The sequence below is a fragment of the Sinocyclocheilus grahami genome, unplaced genomic scaffold (assembly GCF_001515645.1).
Source record: "Sinocyclocheilus grahami isolate Dianchi unplaced genomic scaffold, SAMN03320097.WGS_v1.1 scaffold601.1, whole genome shotgun sequence".
NCBI lineage: Eukaryota > Metazoa > Chordata > Actinopteri > Cypriniformes > Cyprinidae > Sinocyclocheilus > Sinocyclocheilus grahami.
The window spans coordinates 481,214-495,181 of record NW_015505780.1 but is presented as its reverse complement, the minus strand read 5'-3'; the positions used below and the strand labels follow the sequence as shown (position 1 = coordinate 495,181).

Below are 13,968 nucleotides of genomic sequence, written 5' to 3'. Positions count from 1 at the left end.
AACTAGTAACAAAACATACTTACAGTAGCTGATTCAGAAGCGCCAGATTGTCATAGCAAAGTCAGAATTACCTCCTCACCTAGGTTCACGAAACGGTCGTCCATAAAACGCATTGCTGTTCTGTTGTAAGTAATCTTAAAGATTCCTAAATGCATCTACTTCCGGAAGGCCAAATAAAGTGCTTTTGCTTTCGCCTAGAAACACACAGCGTCTCCCTGACATGCTGCTTCAACACTAACTGCGGTTACTGAAACCACGCCTTCTTTCTTTGCGTGCACATTTGGGCAGCATTATGCTAATATTTCCACATAGTGAGGTAGATATGTGGGGGCGTGTTAGAATGAGCTGTTTTAGGGGGGTGTGGCAGAGTCTTAACTTTGATAAAGAATATCTCTTTGGTTTTGAGACTTTAGTCTTTGCAACTTCAGGGATCTTATCTATGCACGATCAGCTTGTAACACTCCAAAGAAAAAGGAAAACTTGAAATCGCATCATATGACCCCTTTAGTAACACATATTACTTCAGCATAAGAGAGTCAAATTGCACTACAGTGACTCATCTCAAAATCACTCATTTAACAGTTCACCTATTGCCAAAATTCAACAATAGAAAATTATTGAAAATATTCAAATCAGGAATGTACGAAACGGAATCAGAATGCATATAGTTTGTGCGTTAAAAAAATGTCTGTCAAAATATAACATACTGTACAAGTTCCTGTTTTCGTCAGGAACCATTTCACTTAGTTCCCTGGTCATTCACTTTCAGCGAGCCAATTTATGCATATACTCCCTGGACCTCTGTTTACCCTTAATTGTGCACATTATTTTTTGAGAGGTATCGATGTTGTGATATTCAAATGATGTAGATTTTAAAACAGATGTATTGTAATAAGTATTTATTTCTTATAGCTGGCAAACATTCAGTGAAGCGACTGATGCCTGTGAGTCTGTTATGTTGGGGAAAACTACGTTTGATTTTTGGGTAATTATAAAACATTCTGGAGACATTTTAAATGCTTTTTGTGTAGTTCATTATACTTATTTTACAGAATGAAGTTTATTTTTTTGTGGCTTAAATAAATTACATGTTACTCAGAGACTGACATATTTGGCTTTTATCCTGAAAAGTTAGTAACTAATGTTATATCCTGGCATATGTGTAGGCAGAGCGCATCATTTGATTCACCTGTTTGTTTGACCAAGCTAACGCGCTGGCAAACAGCCATCTGTAATAAAAGCAGCATAGCCAGCGTCCCCATCATTACAAAGTACCACTGGTTTCTCCATGTCCTGTAAAATATTAAGACAGTCAATTTTATTGTCAGCAACTCGAAGAAAATGAGCTTCGAAGAACCAAACAATCCAAGATCAGGCGAAATCGTCAACAATCAAATCCAGTTAACTGAGTTACGAAGACGTACGAAGAACGGGCCCCTGGTCTCTTAAATATCCAGTTTGTGATTGATAACAGGTGGATCCAATTAACCTGTAAAAATAGAAAGGAACAACCACAGAACCAAAAAAACCCCCGTAACACCTCCCCCTTTTAAAAGGGAGAGACTAAAAGACATAATCATTTAGCAGATGCTTTTATCCAAAGCGACTTACAAATGAGAACAACAACAGTAAGTGCCATGACAAGTCTCAGTTAGTTTAGCACAGTACACGTAGCTTAGGGTGACCATACGTGCCATTTTCCCATCGCAAAGGCTACTATGGATTTCTATATTGCCTAAAATATCAAGGTTTTGGCTTTGTTTGCGTGTGCAGACCGATCAGTGTATGACATGAAAGTACCATACAGACGGTTATGCTTTCGAAACGCTCTCGAGGTACTTTGATGTCAAACACTGATCGGTCGGAGCCGCACTGCTTTTAAGTCGAACACACCTAATATGTACACGTAATTGCATCACTTTGACCGTAGATCCCACCTTCTCACACGCCATGATTGGTCCTTTATGTACAATGCTTGCATGTTATTAGTCAAACTACTTTTCGATCATTACCTTCAGCAAGCATGAAAACAGGAAAACAAAGCCAAAACAAATCCTGGCCAGGACGCGTCCTGGGAAAATGGCATGTATGGTCACCCTAACGTAGCTAGGGTTTTTTTTATTTTTTATAATAGAATGGAATAGAACAGAAAATAATAGAATAGGTAAGTGCTAGTATTAGTTGGTCAGGTGCTGGTGAAAAAGATGCATCTTTAGATGTTTTTTGAAAGTGGCTAAGTGACTCAGCTGTTCGAATTGAGATCGGGAGGTCATTCCACTAGTTGGGAACAGTCCAGGAAAAGATCCGTGAAAGTGATTTTGTGCCTCTTTGGGATGGCACCACAAGGCGTTGTTCACTTGCAGAACGCAAGCTTCTGGAGGGCGCATAATTTGAACTAGCGAGTTTAGGTATATTGGCGCAGCGCCAGTGGTTGTCTTGTAGGCAAGCATCAGTACCTTGAATTTGATGTGTGTGGCTACTAGTAGTAACCTGATGAGGAGAGGAGTACCACTCTCGCTGCTGCATTCTGGATCAGTTGCAGAGGCTTGATAGAACATGCGGGAAGGCCCGACAAGAGAGCATTACAATAGTCCAGTCTGGAGAGAACAAGAGCTTGGACAAGAAGTTGTGCGGCTTGGTCTGACAGGAAGGGTCTAGTCTTCCTAATGTTGTATAAGGCAAATCTGCAAGACCGGGCCGTTGTAGCAATATGGTCTGTGAAGCTTAACTGATCATCGATCACAACTCCTAGGTTTCTGGCTGTCCTGGAAGGAGTTGTGATGAAACGATGGGTTTGCTGGAACCACAAGTAGTTCTGTCTTAGAAAGGTTGAGCTGAAGGTGATGGTCCTTCATCCAGCTAGAAAAGTCTCTCAGACAGGCTGCAATGCGAGCAGCTACCGTCGAATCATCTGGTTGGAATGAGAAGTAGAGTTTAGTGTCATCAGCATAGCAGTCATAAGAAAATCCATGCTTCTGAATGACAGATCATAATGATGACATGTAGATGGAGAAGAGAAGTAGTCCAAGCACTGAGCCTTGAGGAACCCCAGTAGCAAGAAGTTGTGACTTAGAAACCTCACCCCTCCAAGACACCCTGAAGGACCTACCTGAGAGGTAGGACTTGAACCACAGGAGTGCGGTTCCTAAGATGCCCATTGGGCTTACCCAAGCCTGCTTAAATGCTTGGTACAATGGGAAATGTACCAGTGTGAAGAGAGGTGTTAATAATGTGAGTAAGCGAAGGTATGACTGAAGAAGAAATGGCCTGAAGGAGGTGAGTGGGGAGTAGTAGGATGATTGGAAAGGATAAGTTTGGAAACGTCCGTCTCCGAGAGTCAGTTTGTGGTGTGAGGAAATGGTCACTGATGGTTCTTGTTTTATTTGTGAAGAAAATTGCAAAGTCATCAGCTGTAAGAGTTGAAGAAGGAGGAGGGGGAGGAGGACAGAGAAGAGAAGAGAAAGTTTTGAAAAGTGTGCGAGAGTCAGAACAGTTGTTTATTTTGTTGTGGTAGTATGTCGTTTTAGCAGTGAAGACATTTGCAGAGAAGGAAGAGAGAAGTGATTGATACACACTGAGGTCGGTAGAGCTTTTTGATTTGCGTAATTTCCTCTCTGCAGCCCTGACTTTAGAGCGATGTTCAAGGAGAACATCGGATAGCCAGGGGGCAGAGGGGGTAGTGCGTGCTGGTCTGGATGAAAGTGGGCAAAAGTTGTCTAAGCAAGATTTTAGAGTGGAGCAAAGAGTGTCAGTAGCACTGTTTGTGTCCAGTGGTGAGAGGGTGAAGGAAGTGAGAATGAAACCATAGAGGATAGGCGAGAGGGAGAGAGTGAGCGTAGGTTACATCGAAAGGTGACCTGCGGAGGAGTTTGTGCTGTGTCAGGAGTTAGTGTGAGGTTAGAAGTGATGAGGAAGTGGTCTGAGGTGTGCAGTGGAGTAACTAAAGTGTTGTCAGTGGAGCAAAAGCGTGTGTAGATGAGGTCAGTTGGTTACCTGATTTGTGAGTAGCCATAGTAGACACTCGCTTGAGATCAAATGAAGCGAGCAGAGTGTTGTCAGCAGCCTGGGTTTTTTCTAGGTGGATGTTGAAGTCACCGAGCAGTACCAGAGGAGTATCATCCTCAGGAAAGTTTGATAGTAACACATCCAACTCCTCCAAGAAGTTTCCCAGTTGACCTGGGGGACGATAAACGACTACAAAGTGGATTTTAACAGGGTGTTAAAATACAAATTTCCATTCATTTAAGATAAGGAGACCAGTACCTCCACCCCTCCCAATCGTGCGAGGGGTGTGGGAAAAAGTGAAATTAGTGTAGAGGGCTGCAGGAGTGGCAGTGTCCTCAGGTTTGATCCAAGTCTCAGTTAGGGCCATGAGGTTGAGACCGGAATGAGTAGCAATAGAAGAAATCAATTCTGCTTTGTTAACAGGAGACTGGCAGTTCCAGAGACCAATTGGAATAGAGAGTAAAGTAATAGAGGACAGAGGGACAGGCCGTGGATTATTAGGATTGGCCTGCCTCCAGCGTACAGTGCGTGCTTTCCTAGTGTTAGTAGTAATAGTAGAGATTTGAAAGCACATAGTGAGTACAATTGTCCTAAACAAGTATATGAGAACAAGCTGTACAAAAAGTAAAGAAAGGGGAGAAAAGCAATACTCGAGTCCTTGCTCGGTGGAGTCGCGCAGGTAGAGTCGATGATCTTTATACAAACAATAACCTCACCAAAGTTAAAGCTTATTCCCTATTTCCATTACCACTCTCCCGGTCTCTACACACCTCTTTGGTTTCAAACCCAGTCATCTGCTGGAGCCTGGAAAAAACAACATTTCAGGAAATAAACCAATAAGAATAAAGATCAGGGGCTAAAGTGATCTAAAGATATATTTTTCGTCACATGGAGCCCGGGACAGATCACATTGTCCCTGCCCTTCAAATGATGAATCTCCAGAGCATAAGGCTCTAAAAAGAGAGACCACCTAATAAGATGTTGGTTGGGATTCTGCAAAGAATTAAGAAATATAAGAGGGTTATGGTCAGTATATACCACTAATGGCATAGTCCCAGCAGACAAATAGACCTCAAAATGCTCAAATCAACGCTAGAGCCTCCTTCTCAATAATAAAGTAATTAAACTGACATGAGTTGAACTTCCGTGAGAAATAACGAATAGGGCTTTGCTCGCAACAAATCAGTCAAAGGGGCCACAACGAAAGAAAAATTTGGGCAAAAACTCCTATAGTACCCAGTCATTCCCAAAAATCTCATCAATTCACATTTAGTTTGGGGTGTTGGAAAGTTATCAATAGCTGTAACTTTAGCACACACAGGTCGCAACTTTCCCATACCTACAACCTTGCCCAAATAGGTCACAGTAGCTTTGGCAAACTCACATATTGAGCCTCAGGCGAATGTTGTTCTTCTTCTTTGATGTTTTAGGGTTGTCAAACCCACTTTTGGTGCCATGCAGACAGTTCATTTAAACTGGTTAATTTCACTAGTTCGTTCACGTAATCATGCAATGACGTATGTATACAAAATTATATTATGAAATAAACTGCTAACGGGAACAAAGGAAACAGGAACTGTAGACTCAGGAAAATAGGAACAAACTAATTAAAAGTTCATAAAAATGAAACTGAAACTAAACCTAACTGTTCATTCATTCAAGTTACTTTAAATTTTCATGAAATTATAATATAAAGTGATACAGTTTTTAGATATCTTACAAAAATACCAATAATTCATTAGAAATATTAACATATATTCCTCACATAATTATTAAATGCATTCAAAACAAATAGCTAGTTTGCATTTGCTATAAACCGCATGTGTATAAAACATGTTTAATGAGTGTTTCATTCTGCAAACTGTTCTTTACGTCTTTTTATGCCTCTGGATCTTCTAGACTGCTGATGATGGAGCTTGTTCCACATTCAAGTAAGTTGTATTCATCACATCTTTGAAGCCACTTCAACACCTTCTCATTTGAATCTGTGACTATGAAAATGTGAGGGTTAGAAAATGTGTTCTCTGACAAGAAAATACATTTCAAGACATATAATCATTTTACATTATATAAAAATTAAGAAAAAAATGCAAGCAATTCAAGCAATGAAAATCCAGATCAAGAAAACATGTATTCTTAAAAAGCTAAATAACTCACCAGATGATGCTTCAGGATTCTGAATGTTCAAGAGTGCATTCATTAAAATTACTTCCCATCTGCTCCCTTCTCTCCTGATCTTCTCCATGAGATTCTCATCAGCTGAGACTGAAAGAGGAAAGAGTGCACAGGGAGTGCTCAGATACTTCCTAAAACATTAACATTTAAAATATACATTGAGAGTTAAATTAATTGCTCAATTAGAATATAGGTTGTTCTTAGGTTGTTTTTGCATGGCAGAAAAAAAATCTATGAATAGCCAATCAATACACAGGTAAAAAGCCTAATTAGCTGTGTAACGATGAAACTGATGGGCTGTAATAGGGGTGTATTGTGCTTGGTTCTAATTGTTGTTTACAGCTATATTATCAGTATTGGACAGGAAATTGCAAGTCATTTTAATAATGACTTACAGCCTGGAGGGTCTGACATGCTTCTGTGACTTTGGGCCTCTATACATCCAGTGAAATCCTTTCGTTTACTTTTGATCCCATTAATCCTGTTGTGAAACTCTTGCTGTAGTAATTGCAGCACATGGTCAGCATCCAGACTTATTTCCTCATCTTGTTGTGTGTCAGTCTCATTAATGTTTTTTTCTGAAGCACACTGAGTATTGAAGCAGAACAGACTGTTTTCTGCCACCATCTCGTCAATCTTCTGGAGCAACTCTGTGACTTGATCTGGGTTATTCTTGTTTGAGTTGTCAAAGACGTGACATCTGTTCCTGCATTTCTCAACCAGCCACTGGAGGGCGTCACCTTCACTCTCAATGTGCTGCTCGATTGAGATGTCTGGAAATCTGTCGCCCCATGTGAACAGAGCTATAGTGTGTCTCCAGATGTCTTCTCCAAGAGTGGCCATGTACTCTTTAATGATTCTTTTTTGTTCATTCTTGAATGAAGTATCAATAGGAATCACTAGGATCATGGCGTGAGGGAACTGCATTTGTTGCGATTGGCCTACACTCTCCAGGATTCCAGCCTGTGCAAATTCTGGGTTGAATTGAGAGGAGAAATACTTCCACCAGCCTGGAGTGTCTAACACAGTTATTGTTCTGCCATTAACAACACCAGTATGGCTTGTACACTTTTGCGTTCTTCCTATCTGAAATAATTCATGATTGAAGATGGTGTTTCCAGTTGAACTCTTCCCAGACACAATCCAACCCAGCAGAACAATTCTCAGTTCTGAGAGCGGAGCCACAGCTTCTTCAAGAAAAAAACAAATTAAAAATTACAAATAAATTTCAAGGTATTTGCATGTTTGCAATTTACACTACCAGTCAGAGGTTTGGACACATTTAATAATTCTTTATTATGACAGTTATAATCATTGGTGTCGGAACCCTTGACCCACCCACCTTTTAACCCCTTCAGACCTGCATTTTTTTCACTGAACAAAATTGTTTTTATCCACTTGATATTTGCTATTCTCCAATATAGAAATAAGTCTTTGTGGTTTGTGCCAACTCATTTTTTTATTAGATTTTTCATGTCCACTATAATGGACACCAGAACTGAAGAAAAATAAAAATCCCCATATTTTAACCATACATAATGAGTAGAGCCTGTGCACTATAGTTGAACTGGTGTTTAAGATTGTGAATAGAACACATACTATAAGAATGAACAATGCAGTAAAAATGTGGCGGGATAAAAGGTAAGATGATATGAAGTCAAAAAAAAAAACGTTTGATCCTTTTTGTTGGTGAAGTGGGTGAATCTTAGTATATGTATAAATGTCTGTGTGTGTATGTGAATGGGTTTATGTGTACTTGCTGATCGTTTTGATGAATATAATATTGTGTGCATTATAGCATCAAGGCATCAGTGTGTGTGTGGGGGGGTGTGAGTGTGTGTGTGTGTGTTGCTGTGTATTCACTGATCTCACATCCACTATGGCTGTTTCTCACTAAAACCAATGTAAATTTGATTGACAGGCTATGGTCACTTTGATGACATAAATGAAATAATATTAATATTAATATCATTAATTAAAGGTGCAGTAGGAGATCTTGGAAAATGCTAACTTTAGCCTGATAGCACTGAAAGCGATCGTCCCACCCTCCCTGCAATCGCCGTCCAAAGCCACGCCCCCTGAACGCATAAACGCTCACAGACCAGAATCCCAGAGACAACATTGCTACAATAGGCTACATCAGCGGTTCCCAATTCCAGCCCATGTTCCGAAGTGAAGTAAACCCCTGCTCAGGGATTAGGGAGCAATGAACACGGTGTAGGGATCATATAGATCGGAACACAGTTCATGCACGTAGCTCACTTCTAACGAGTTGGTTATCTGAATCGGGTGTGTTAACTAAGCGAGACATGCAAAATATGTGCGCGAGGACTGGAATTGGGATCCGCTGGGCTACATCATGTGTCATTCACCGGCGAGAAAACTTTAAAAGTACTACAATAACAGGAAGGAAGATCAGGTTGTTGATGTTTGTCTGCCATTCTGGCTCTGTCTGCACAGCGTGCATGAACGCGCTGATGATGTATCCTGTCTGTGCGAACCGGGTGCGCAGAGGTATGCTAATACATACGTTGACAGGCAGGTAGGAAAGCCAATTAAAATGCTCGGACCGAGCGTTTTGATTGGACCAACATTTCTTTCTCCTACGCCTTTCACAGAAAATATAAATACAGATAAATACATTTAGACCACTTCACTTAAAGGGGTCATATGATGTTGCTAAAAAGAACATTATTTTGTGTATTTGGTGTAATGAAATGTGTTTATGCGGTTTAAAGTTAAAAAACACATTATTTTCCACATACTGTACATTATTGTTTCTCCTCTATGCCCCGCCTTTTTGAAACGCGTCGATTTTTACAAAGCTCATCGGTCTAAAAAGCGAGGTGTGCTGTGATTGGCCAGCTATTCAGTGTGTTGTGATTGGCCGAATACCTCAAGCGTGAGACGGAAATGTTACGCCCCTTACATACTGTGATGCCCTATCCGGCCGGAGCGACGAGACATAAACATGAAAACCCATTATAAACGAGGCATTTGTTGCATCCAGTGGGGACATAATTACTGATTATAATGACTTATACTGTCTTTTTACGCGTAGCAAGGACCTTTTTAACACGGGACTAAGACTAAAGTGAAAATAGCTGTCAAAATTAACACTAGATTAATTAAAAGACACCAGAATACAGGAAATGGCATCTATTCCAGTAAAGTTTTTCTGGGGGAGGAGGACCCACCCACATTTTTTTTGCTTCCGACGCCATGGTTCTAATAAAGAACAAATAAATGTGTCCAACCTCCAAATTTTAGAATAACAGCATGAAAACTCTGAAGAAACACAAACGGAAGTATGGGAATGATATAGTAATCAAAACATGTGACACACTTTGTTCAGACTGTCAGCCCAAATCCGATTTTTGTACATATCCGATTGGAATCCCATCAGCATTTAGCATGTGTGAACAGCAAAAAAATAAAATAAAATCACATGAAATCCAATTTTTACAAATCCATTTCAAGCTACATTCGTAAGTGGTTTGAAATCCTATTCAAATCGCATTTCTGGAAATCTATTTCAGTCTGACCGCTCAGATCGGATTTAGCGTAGCTTTTTCACATTCTCATGCCACATAAAAAGTCAACATGTCGACATTGTTTGTAGAAAACATGAAAAAAGTGCTTGCACAAACAAGGTTGTGTTGTTGCGAAGTGCAAGTCAAGTGGAAATTAATGGCCGTTTCTCATTACCAAGTATGCAAAGTTCAGACTTCGTCCTTGGTTGTTCGGACTTGGCAAGTTTGACTCGGGAGTGCGAGTCAAGTCAAGTCAAGCAGAGTTTAACTCTAAAAATGTGGTTCTGCCGACATCGAGCAGAAACTCACAACTATATGCGCGCTTAGAATCAAATAGACGCGACGAATGCGTACAAAAACACTGCGACTCACAAGACAAAAAACACGAAAACGCCTTTCTGTCGGGAGAGAGAGAAGCCGCAGCGTGTGAACGCGCCGCCATCTTGGATTTCATCGTCTAACATCTACTCCAGTTATCCTCAATGTATATTTACAATAAGACTAAATATTAAAACCAGGTGGATGCTGCACACTGGTGGTGGATGAGGAGATACCCCCTGACAATGTAAAGCGCTTTGAGTGCCTAGAAAAGCACTATATAAATGTAATGAATTATTATTATTATTATTATTATTAAATATGATATCAAACACCACTGCATCTTTTCGTTGTCATTTAAACATATTAATAGCCACAAAAATAAAAACACGAAAACACCTTTCTGTCGGGAGAGAGAGAAGCCGCAGCGTGTGAACGCGCCGCCATCTTGGATTTCATCGTCTAACATCTACTCCAGTTATCCTCAATGTATATTTACAATAAGACTAAATATTAAAACCAGGTGGATGCTGCACACTGGTGGTGGATGAGGAGATACCCCCTGACAATGTAAAGCGCTTTGAGTGCCTAGAAAAGCACTATATAAATGTAATGAATTATTATTATTATTATTATTAAATATGATATCAAACACCACTGCATCTTTTCGTTGTCATTTAAACATATTAATAACCACAAAAATGTAGTTCAGGCAACGCAGACATACCTTGATTATCTTCACTCACTGTATGTATACTTATAACAAAACTAAATATAAAACACAACTACATAAAATATAAAACACACACATTAATATGTGGTTCAGGCATGTGCATATATACTCTGATTATCTTCACTGTATGTATAAATGTATGACATAAAACACTACGATGCCTCTTTTTGTTAAATGTCAGTTTTATTGAATAATAATAGCCATTAAACATGTGTAAGTATGAAATATAAGAGGCTTATATACAATAGGAAATAAAGACAAAAGCAAACAATTCAGTCAAACGTATGCGCTGTACGATGGTAAAGATAAATATATAAAGTTATGAAACTAAACTTTTTGCTTAGCCAAAACGATATGACCAGGAACAAATAATAGATTCATGGGAGCAAAGATTGCCTGTTAGATATACCTCAAATGAATTATATCTCATGTTTAACCACTACAGACACATCAGAGCCAGCGGCAAATGTCAGAAAGACTAGCCGAGGTAAGGCTGTTCTCAGCGGGATATATGTGAGCTGAGCGCCCGGTGATCGCCTGGAGCTCACATCTCCGAAATCGGCAAAGCAAATTTTCAAATAGGCGCTCTCTTTATAAATAAACCGCAGATTTGAGTTTAAAAAATTACATTCTCGCCTGAAAACTCTTAAAAGTAAATTTCATGACATAATAGCAATAATATTTTGAAAATTACGTGGGTTTTCTCCTCTGCCATTAATGCTCGCTGGTTGGTGCAAAATGCATTGTGGGATAACTGGCTGCCTCAAGTTCGCACAAGTCACCTCTTGATGCATCCTCGATAAAAGGGGCGGAGCAAGAACACATCCAGGGATTTGAACTGTACTTAGATATGAACTTTGAATTGGAATAGTAGCCTACTTGGGCAACGACTGATGACGTTTCACAAATCCACAAGAACGCAAGCATATTGAGAAACGGCTAATATAGTTCTGGTCTACACACCTCTTTGAGTTTTGAGACCGACGGAGAGACGGCAGCACAGGAATAAAGCTGCACATTCCAGCTTCCTACATTTCTGCCGCTGCCTCATAAAACGTATTATTATCCCTTATATAATCGCCATGGCAACATGTCATCATGTTGTAAGACAACATCTGTATTGCAAATTGTATTGCTGTTATTGTTTTTTTTAGTGTAGGCATACCAACATAACGTCACTGCCATAGAAACCAATGCAGATATTCAGTAAAACGAAAAAGCACTACGGGACACACAAATCAGAATTGAACAGTTGTGTGGACAGTCAATCATTGGCCACGTACACACTGCAAGACTCAGGAGTGACAACCGCATTTAAATGTGGGAGTGAGTCCCGTAAATTATCATTACGTGTGTACGGAACACGACTCACTCCCGAAACTGCTATGAATGGCAGCGTGGTAACCATAGCAATGTGGTGGCGTCTCGGAGAGAATGGAGGCCCGCAGATTATCTAGTTTTGTGTTAGCTGCTGTTGACAAAACAAATATTAGACTGCAAAGACATGCGAAAATCCACAAAATGTTATTAAATCACCGTCGGGAGAGGCGTCATAATCTAGTTTTGTTCTTTAAACTGTTGTTATTGAACAGCCGACACTCTCTTGACCGCAAATGCTCGGTCCACTACATCTACACAATACATTGGCATGCTTCTCGTGTCATCATCATTATCAACTAGTTGTTCAGTTCGGTTCCGTACACACTGCATAGAATTTCAGTAAATTCGGTTGTCACTACCTATATTCTTCGGTTGTTAATGTGGTTGTTAAATGCGGTTGTCACTCCCATATTTTAGAGAATTATGTGTGTACAGAATGCGATTAAGGAGTAAAAGATGAACTGATAACCGAATTTAGCTGTAGTGTGTACGTGGCCATTTAGATCTGATTCCAATCGGATATGAACAAAAATCAGATTTGGACTGACAGTCTGAACAAGGCTTTATATTTGAGCTTCACTTTCAAAACCATCCATCTCTGAACATTCATGAATTAACATAAATTCAGTCCAAACATTTGTCTGGTAGTAAACATATCTGTACGACTTACTTATTTCTTTCAGTAGGTCTCTTTTGCCCTGAACTGTTTCTTGTCTGGCTTTTGCTCGTCTTTCATTTTCATCCCTCTTTCTCTTCATGTCATGCAGCATGTCATCATGTGTTTCAAAATGCTTGCCATTGTTCGATGCCAAAATATCATCAATCTTGTCAAGTAGTTCTTTGACTCCATCACTTTTGTTTTTGAAATCAAAGGCATGATATCTTTCTCCACATCTCTGTATGATCAGCAGAAGATCTTTGTCCTTCGGTGAATCGTTTTGTGTAAGCAACACTATGGTGTGTCTCCAAATTTTCTCACCGAAGAGACCAAGGTGCTGCTCAATGGTGAGTCTGTTTTCTTCAGTAAAAGGCAAACTGAGATTAATGACCAGTAGAAAGACGTGAGGTCCTGGTGGACACAGGAAAACACTGCAAACCAGCTCTTGTTTAACAACCTCTGGTGAGTCTTGCAAACCAAAATTCTCCCACCAACATGCAGTGTTGATCAGAGTTATCTTCCTTCCATTCACTTCACCGTCTTTCCTCACAGATTTCACAAATAATTTGTCAGACTCAACTTCAACACCTAAAATGCTGTTTATCACTGAGGCTTTGTCAGATTTCTGCCACCCAAGAACAACAACTCTTATTTCTGTCAGAAAAAAACATGAGGAAATTGGAAATCAAACTACAACATCCTTTTTAAATGTTACCATGTAATTATTTTAATGAAGCAAAGTCTGATGATGTAATTTAGCAAATAAATAGTACAATATTTGACAAATTATTCTATGTGGTTTGAAATACAATTAAAATCAGATTTTTGGAAATGTAGTTAAACCAACTGGATTTCAAGTTGTTTTTCTGTTATTCTGGGCATGACATGCATGTAACTGACTCAAAGTTGCAGTGGTACACAAGATAAATTGTCCTGTAGGCCTATTCTATTATGTTTAAAATAGAGAATGTATTTATATTGATCAAAAGTAAAAGACATTTACCATCTTACCAAACTGAACCTTACCTTGTTCCATCTTGCTTGCTTTCTTATGCATTGTAATCATAGAAAATGTTGACAAACACAGTTAATGCTGCTTTCACATGCTATCAGAAAATTCCTACTTCCCACTTTTGAAGTTGCAATTACAAGTTCATCACATTCAA

The 13,968-nt window shown here is 39.5% G+C and overlaps 1 protein-coding gene and 1 pseudogene across 1 annotated transcript; both read right to left on the bottom strand.

Annotated features, from left to right (window-relative positions):
* Positions 1-2,177: 2,177 nt before the first annotated feature.
* Positions 2,178-4,201, bottom strand: LOC107557395 (uncharacterized; annotated as a pseudogene).
* A 2,447-nt stretch (positions 4,202-6,648) lies between these two features.
* On the bottom strand, positions 6,649-13,838 carry LOC107557394 (GTPase IMAP family member 8-like; the record flags this gene model as incomplete). Its single annotated transcript, XM_016240801.1, has 3 exons — positions 13,829-13,838; positions 12,815-13,456; positions 6,649-7,370 (listed from the first exon to the last, which is right to left on the bottom strand). Coding segments are annotated over exons 1-3 (1,374 nt in total), but the record flags the coding sequence as incomplete, so codon positions are not given.
* Between the last annotated feature and the right edge of the window lie 130 nt (positions 13,839-13,968).